Raw genomic sequence first — 8,373 nt, 5'->3', positions numbered from 1 at the left:
CCACTATGACAGATGCATATTTGACTTAAAGCCCCATTTATTCACACAATTTGCAAAGATTCTCAAAATTTGTTCCAAATTAATTCTACCACTTTTGATTAAAATCATAATCAGCAATACAAAGGTCACAAGTTTAGAAATTCTGTAGGTACATTCCTCAAACTAAAATTTATTCCCAAACAGATTATTCCACTCTGTCCATTGACAACAAAGCCTGCAACACTGTTTAAATTAAAAAAACAGACTGATATTGTGTAGTGCACATTTTTATTAAGAGTTGCCAAGGTTGGACTGTCTTTGCACTCTGGTTGTACACTGGGCTGTTCTGTATCCAAAGGCTGCACCATTTGAAACAAAAGAGGTCTAATAATACCGGGGAGTGGGGAAGAAATGTCAATGCCAGCAATTAAAAAAACAGCAAAGGTTTCAGACAAGAGAGCTGCACATCACCTTCAGTCTGTAAAGCAAGCAAGCAATTGTAGTATGACAAACATAATTAACTGCCAAAAAAAATATAGTACTCGAATGCTTATTTTGTGCCTAGTCATTTTCTTGAGCAGAATTTTAGTCCAGCATATTCATACTGGAAATTAATAAGATTTTTAAAAAAATTTGTAATGTTTGTCTGAAGAGAAAAATGAAAAGGTCTGTCCATTTGTTATTTCAATAAACATAACTCAATACTGCTATTTGTAAAAGTTAAGTCACAATCAGTATGATGACAATCCAGCACCATATCTGTTAAAGTGTATCTGTAACTTGCAAAACCTGACTTTACTCAGTAAATGCCATGAAAGAACAGTCCTAATGATGCATAGTACTTAGGGAAGGTCCAGTAGAAAAGCAGCAAAAACAAATGGATGTCGAGTAGAATTCATCTTCCTTTAATCATCTTTGGACCTCGCATACTCTCTGGTACACACCGCATCGCCCATGGTGCAAGTCTGATTTGCAAAAAAAAAGGGAAAGACTTCAGTAAGTTTGTTAAAATCCACTGTTCTAAATTTCTTGCATTAAATGTGCCCTTTAGTTCGACTTTCCATTGCAATTCTATTACAAGCACTTCACAAGCAGAAAATGTCACCTAATTATTATCCATCGTCACTCTTTTTTGTTATCTGCAGTCACTGTTTGATTCTAGGGCACTGAAGTTCTTACCAAAATCATTTTGCCATCCTTCAGTTCTCGAACCAGGGTTGTCTCTTTTCCATCCCACTTCTGTGTTTGGACCAGTTTGCCGTCTTTCAATACCACAGTAGTCTGTTGGGAATGTGAAATAAAAGCAGGGAGGTCACTTCACCGCTGACATCGTACACCCAACCACTCCAAAGAGCTGACGGGGTCGGTTAACAAACCTTAGTTGCCCGATTGTCTGCGGTGGTTTCGTCAAATTCCTCTGCAAGCTTGAATTGGATCTTTGTCGTTTTAATGCTGCTCTTGGTCGTTACAGTGATTACGTCGTTTTCGACAGAAATGATAGTTTTGGGCTTTACAGTGACAGCAAGTGTCCTCTGCATGAGATTCACGTCTGAAATACAGCGGGGGAAATGAAAAATAAGTGCAACATTTAGTGGTACTGTTGAATTCGTACGAAACGACCAGAGCACATTCCCACTCGTCATTCCAATGAGTGGAACAGGATTCATTGCTGTTAAATCAGAGTCGATACAAATGCTCTGCTACGTTTACAAACAAAAAAGACAGGGGGGAAAAAAAACAAACCAGCTGCCACTTTCTAGCATGCTTTCTCCCGAGTGAATCATGCACAATGAGCTCAGAGTGAAGCCACACCGTGCAATTCGGTGGCAGTGTGCCTGGAGGGGGAAGCTGCACGGACAGAATTTCACTCAGTCGGACCCCGGGACTGGGGAACATTCAGTCAGAGCGGCGGAGCTGATCCCTAACAAACAAAAAAACTATACATTGCCCCCACTACCAGCAGCAAAGCACAAGATAAAATGCAGAAGCCTCACTCAGATTTTTCATATATTCGTCGAAGCTTTCGCTTCGTTGCAAATCCCAAGAACCTACAAACGCCTCGACCATTTTTTCTTGCTTATTATCAACTGAGCTACAGACACCAAGTGCGCTCTAAAGCCCGTACACTAGCCACGCTACCCCAGCCCTCTGGCTCTTAAAGCTTCTGCAGCTCAGAACCACGTGTAAAAGACACAAACCAATCCCAGATCACAACGTCAGAGACTGGGTGGGAACTAGGTGTGTTCCCAACCCGACCCACACAAATGAATATTAATGACGAATGGTGTATCAAAGAAGTAAAAATAATACACTCTCACACGAGATGTCATCGGAGGTATTGAACCTTGGACTCCAATCGTCATCTCTATTTTTCTCTCTCCACAGATACTGCCATACCCACTGAGTTTCTCCAGCATTATCTGTGGTCGTTTTAATGAATGTTAAGAGATTATGACTCACTTGTACTGGGACTTGGTAAGTCCACCTCTCCAGTAAGTATCATGTACAACTTTGATGTGGAGATGCCGGTGTTGGACTGGGGTGGGCAAAGGTAAAAGTCACACAACACTGGGTTATAGTCCAACAGATTTATTTGGAATCCAAATTGATTGAAATCCAAATAGGTTGATTCCAAAGAAACCTGTTGGACTATAACCTGGTGTTGTGTAGCTTTGTGCTCCTTACAAAAGAAAGGATGTAAATGCATTATAGCAGGTTTGCTGGAGTGATCAGGCATGATAAGGAATAATTGGACAGACTGGGCATGATTTCACTGGAGTTTAGAAAAAAAATTTGCAGACTCATACCGTATAAAGACAGACCCTTCAGTTTATGCCAATCAGATATTGTAAACTGATCTAGTCCCATTTGCTAGCATTTGGTCCTTGTCCCTTGAAATCCTTCTTATCCATGTACTCATCCAGGTCCCTTTTAAATGTTGTAATTATACCAGCCTCTACCCCTCTCTGGTAGCTCATTTCATACTAATCACCCACTGCATTAATGGGATACAATTTCCCACACACGAAGCCATGTTGACTATCCCTAATCAGTCCTTGCTTTTCCAAATGCACATAAGTCCTGTACCTCAGAGTCCATTCCTATAACGTACCGTCCATTGATGTTAGGCTCACAAGTCTACAGTTCCCTGGACTTTTCCTTACAGCCTTTCTTACATAATGGAACAACATTAGCCAACCTCCAGTCTTCTGTCACCTCACCTGTGGCTACAATGCTACAAACATCTCAATAAGGGGCCTAGCAATCTCTTCCCTAGCTTCACACAAAGTTCTGGAATACACCTGATCTGGGCACGGGGATTTATCCATCTTTATACATTTAAAGATCTCCAGCACATCATCTTTTGTAATATGTACTCCTTTCAAGGCATCACTGTTAATTTCCCCATGTTCCACAGCTTCCATATCCTTCTCCACAGTAGATAATGAAACAAAATATTCATTTACCATTTCACTCATCTCCTGTGGTTCCACACATAGGCAGCTTCATTCATCTTTAAGGGGACCTGTTTTCTCTCGAGTTACTCTTTTGCCCCTTATGTCTTTGTAGAATCTCTTTGTAGAACCCTATTTGCCAAAGCTGTCTCATGTCCCCTTTTTGCCCTCCTGATTTCACTCGTAAGTGTGCTCCTACCTCCCTTGTACTCCTGTAAAGATTCACTTGATCCCAGCTATCTAAACCTGACAAATGCCTCCCACTTTTTCTTGATCAGAGCCTCAATTTTAATGTAATCCAGTATTCCTTACATATACTAGCCCTGCCCTTTGTACTAATAGAAACATACTGTTTCGGACTCTCATTATCTCATTTTTGAAGGCCTCCCACTTTCCAACCATCCCTTTATCTGCGAACAGCCTCTCCCAGTCAATTTTTGGAAGTTCCTAACTAATACCATTAAAATTTGCCTTACTCCAATGTAGAATTTTGAGTGAAGATTGTATGATCCAGAATCGTGTTGACAAGGTGGATGTGGGAGTAACATTTACATATAAGACCTTAAGATGTGGAAGCAGAGGTAGCCCAATCAGCCTATTGAAGTCTGCTCCACCATTCAATGAGGTCATGGTCGATTTGATAACCGTCAGTTCCATTTCCTGCCTTTTCCCCATAACCTTTGACCCACTTACTGATTAAAAACCTTAGCCTTGAATACAGTTAATGTCCCAGCCTCAACAGACCTCTGCAATAAAGAATCCCACAGATGCCCTAACCTCAGAGAAGAAATCCCTCCTCATGTCTGTTTTAAAAATATGACCCCTTATTTTGGCAGTATGTCCTCTGGTCCTTGATTCTCCTACAAGGGGAAACAATCTTTCCACATTTACATTGCCAAGTCCCCTAACAATCTTGTATGTTTCAGTAAGACCACCTCTCATTCTTCTATATTCCAATGAGTACAGGCCCAACCTACTCAACGTCTCCTCATAAGACAGTATCTCCATACTTGATATCAACAGAATGAAACTTCACTGAACTGTCAATGCAAGTATATCTTTCCTTTGAAAAAAAGGCCAGCATTCCATTTTCCTTTCCTGTGGAAAAAGAATATGCATGTGGAATGTAAACTGAAACTGCTGAAGAAATGCAACAGGGTTTGGGTGGCACAGTGGCTCAGTGGTTAGCATTGCTGCCTCACAGCACCAGGGACCCAGGTTGATTCCCACCTCAGGCGACTGTGTGGAGTTTACACATTCTCCCTGTGTCTGCGTGGGTTTCCTCTGGGTGCTCCAATTTTCTCCCACAATCCAAAGATATGCAGGTCAAGTGAATTGACCTTGCTAAATTGTCCCATGGTGTTAGGTGCGTTAGTCAGGGCTAAGTGTAGAGTAGGAGAATGTGTCTGGGTGAGTTACTCTTCGGAGGTTTGGTGTAGACCTGTTGGGCCGAAGGGCCTGTTTCCACACTGTAGATAATCTAAATCAGGTCTAGCAAAATCTGAGCAGAGCAAAGCAGAGTCAACATTTCATAGCTGATTACTCTGCTTAAACTGAACCTGAGGAATTTCTCCAGCACTTTCTGTTTTGATTTCAGATTTCCAGCACCTGCAGTATTTTGCTTATTCTTTTTCATTATAGATCAGTACAGAACATTGTTTTAAATTTGGGGTCCCCAGTTTAAGACAGAGATGAAAGTAGTTTTTTTTTCTGAGGATAGTGCAACTTTGGAACTCTATGTTTCAAAAGTTGGTGCTTGTAATATTGGAGGATTGGTTCTTGTTCGGAAAATGAATCAAAGATTGCCGGCAGGAGATGGGAATATGGAATTCGAAACACAAAGAGTTGCAAATATTAGCTTATTGAATGGTTTATATTTCCGGTCCAAATTCACATATAGTAGAACCAGCTGCAGAGATACTGTGCACAGATTGCTTAGTGATCTGTACTTGACATTTAGAAAGAACTTTTTACAGAATGTCTTTCCCAAAAGGAAATTAAGTGAACAGTTAGAGGTCATGTTCTTGAAAGTGCCAAGTTTTTTTTTGAAGGAAATTTAACAAGTGAACAAAGCCAATCAAAATCAACTATCCCAAACTTTAAAGGGTTGATCCCTACTTTGACTGTTTTTCCCCTGTCTTTTATATTCAGGTCAGGCTGTGAGAAACTGATCCTCAGTGAGTCTGACTAATTTGAACCGGGCTGCAAGTGAGTGAATTGTTAAAAACAAGATATGTTGTAAGATTTTGTTGATATTTACAGTGCTGAGGTAAGAAATAAGAAAGCAAAATGCTTGCTTTATTGTAAAAGGAATGAAGTGTAAGAGAGTTTATTCTTCTTGCAATTGTATGGGGTCTTGGTGAGTTCACACCTGGATACCTATGCACAGTTCTAGTCCCTATACCAACTTTAGATAATTCAGGACTGAGATATTCATGAAATGTTGTGAGTCTTTGCAATTGTTTACCCTGGGATAGGCCAGTAGAGGTTGAGTGTATCATTGTTGAAGTTTGAGATAGACAGATCATTGGCTTCAGGAAATTGAAGGATTATGGAGAGGGGGCCAGAAAGTGAAAGATCAGCAGTAATCTTATTGAATGGAGCAGCAGGTTCAAAGGACTGAATGGTACTGCTCCCATTTATTACATTCTCGTATATTTTGCTGATGTTTAGAAAAGTTTGATGCTGATAGAGTCATAGAGTCATAGAAACACACCCTTCGGTCCAATCGTCCACGCCGACTAGATATCCCAACCCAATCTAGTCCCACCTGCCAGCACCCAGCCCATATCCCTCCAAACCCTTCCTATTCATATATCCATCCGAATGCCTCTTAAATGTTGCAATTGTACCAGCCTCCACCACATCCTCTGCCAGCTCATTCCATACGCATACCACCCTCTGCGTGAAAAGGTTGCCCCTTAGGTCTCTTTTATATCTTTCCCCTCTCACCCTAAACCTATGCTCTCTAGTTCTGGACTCCCCCACCCCGGGGAAAAAGCTTTGTCTTTTACAAACATAATTTTGTAAACCTCAGGTCACCTCTCAGCCTCCGTCACTCCAGGGAAAACAGCCCCAGCCTGTTCAGCCTCTCCCTACAGCTCAAATCCTCCAACCCTGGCAACATCCTTGTAAATATTTTCTGAACCCTTTCAAGTTTCACAACATCTTTCCGATAGGAAGGGGACCAGAATTGCACGCGATATTCCAACAGTGGCCTAACCAATGTCCTGTACAGCTGCAACATGACTCCTAACTCCTGTAATGAATACTCTGACCAATAAAGGAAAGCATACCAAACGCCTTCTTCACTATCCTATCTACCTGCGACTCCACTTTCAAGGAGCTATGAACCTGCACTCCAAGGTCTCTTTGTTCTGCAACACTCCCTAGAACCTTACCATTAAGTGTATAAGTCCTGCTAAGATTTGCTTTCCCAAAATGCAGCACCTTGCATTTATCTGAATTAAACTCCATCTGCCACTTCTCAGCCCATCGGCCCATCTGGTCCAGATCCTGTTGTAATCTGAGGTAACCCTCTTCGCTGTCCACTACACTTCCAATTTTGGTGTCATCTGCAAACTTACTAACTACCTCTTATGCTTGCATCCAAATCATTTATGTAAATGTAAAAGTAGAGGACCCAGCACCGATCCTTGTGGCACTCCACTGGCCACAGGCCTCCAATCTGAAAAACAACCCATCACCACCATCTTCTATCTTCTACCTTTGATGCTTTGCATTTATGAAACAAAGCAGATAATTTCTAACATCTGTGAGACAGAGGGGAAGAATTTGCATTCTCAATTATTTTCACAATCAAATAAGGCCTCAGTGCTTATCTCCATCTTCAATAATCATTGGTTTGAATCTTCCCAATGTCTGTTGGCTGGCAGTACCACACAGTACTGTGAGAGAGGCAAAGGGAGGGCCAGTGACCAAAAGTGTGATAATAGAAACAAGAAGAGCACTTCCATTTTTATACATTTTATGAGTAAAGAATGAAAAGGTTACTAAATAAAATAAATAGGATATAAAAATGAGTAATTCGTAATTAATATCCTTTGTAAAATTACTATATCAAGATGATGTATGGGACTAAGTAAATTGCTTTTTCAGATGCCAACATGAAGAGGCTGAATGGACTCATTCTATATTGTAATCATTCTGTGGTTCTGTTGCGTGAACTCCTATGTCAAATAAAGACGTTTTAGAAATATATACATTTTTTAAAAACATCTTAAAAACTCTAAGTCAATCTCTTTCCACATAAAAGATCACTCACCTACACCTATAAAAATAAGAGCTTTTAATAAGTCGGGTCATTTTTTATGATGGCTATAGAGCAATAATTTTGAATAAAATTTAATCTTTTTTCATATGACTGGCTAAACAGGCAATGGAAGTGAACAGGGTTTCTTTTTGCTACTGTACAAGTGCACCCCCTGGTGGACATTTTCAGTGTTACTCAAAGTCATGAGCAAAATAACAGACTACTATAGAAATGATACGTTGTTCTATTTTTTGTCATAGTAATTAATGCAACATTAAGACAAACACATAAAATTATCATCATGCAATATGCTGACAATTTTTCTTTCTGCTGACTACTGAAGATGCCAGTAAAAAATGAGGTCTGCAGATGCTGGAGATCACAGCTGCAAATGTGTTGCTGGTCAAAGCACAGCAGGCCAGGCAGCATCTCAGGAATAGAGAATTCGACGTTTCGAGCATAAGCCCTTCCTGATGAAGGGCTTATGCTCGAAACGTCGAATTCTCTATTCCTGAGATGCTGCCTGGCCTGCTGTGCTTTGACCAGCAACACATTTGCTACTGAAGATGCCAGTATACTGACAAGAGGTCAGTGATTTATGCTGTAATTATTAGTTTTGAATATCTCTAAAATCAGGATTTCTGATTATTATGGGTTGAATCTTAC

The 8,373-nt window shown here is 40.5% G+C and overlaps 1 protein-coding gene across 1 annotated transcript; it reads right to left on the bottom strand.

Moving 5' to 3' along the window:
• Positions 1 to 250: 250 nt before the first annotated feature.
• On the bottom strand, positions 251 to 2,117 carry LOC132814973 (fatty acid-binding protein, liver-like). The gene is made up of 4 exons (XM_060823619.1): positions 1,974 to 2,117; positions 1,356 to 1,528; positions 1,159 to 1,260; positions 251 to 944 (listed from the first exon to the last, which is right to left on the bottom strand). Exons 1-4 carry the CDS (start codon positions 2,044 to 2,046, stop codon positions 885 to 887), a joined length of 408 nt encoding a protein of 135 aa, XP_060679602.1. The 5' UTR covers positions 2,047 to 2,117; the 3' UTR covers positions 251 to 884.
• Between the last annotated feature and the right edge of the window lie 6,256 nt (positions 2,118 to 8,373).

Source organism: Hemiscyllium ocellatum, chromosome 4 (genome assembly GCF_020745735.1).
Source record: "Hemiscyllium ocellatum isolate sHemOce1 chromosome 4, sHemOce1.pat.X.cur, whole genome shotgun sequence".
NCBI lineage: Eukaryota > Metazoa > Chordata > Chondrichthyes > Orectolobiformes > Hemiscylliidae > Hemiscyllium > Hemiscyllium ocellatum.
The sequence above is the reverse complement of the archived record's forward strand: the minus strand, read 5'-3'. Positions and strand labels throughout refer to the sequence as shown.

Coding starts and splice junctions, on each gene's coding strand:
- LOC132814973 (XM_060823619.1), bottom strand. CDS start 2,046: ATGGTCGAGGCGTTTGTAGGTTCTTGGGATTTGCAACGAAGCGAAAGC. Junction 1,261..1,355: donor CAGACAATCGGGCAACTAAG/GTTTGTTAACCG, acceptor CATTCCCAACAG/ACTACTGTGGTATTGAAAGA. Junction 945..1,158: donor AGGATGGCAAAATGATTTTG/GTAAGAACTTCA, acceptor TTTGCAAATCAG/ACTTGCACCATGGGCGATGC.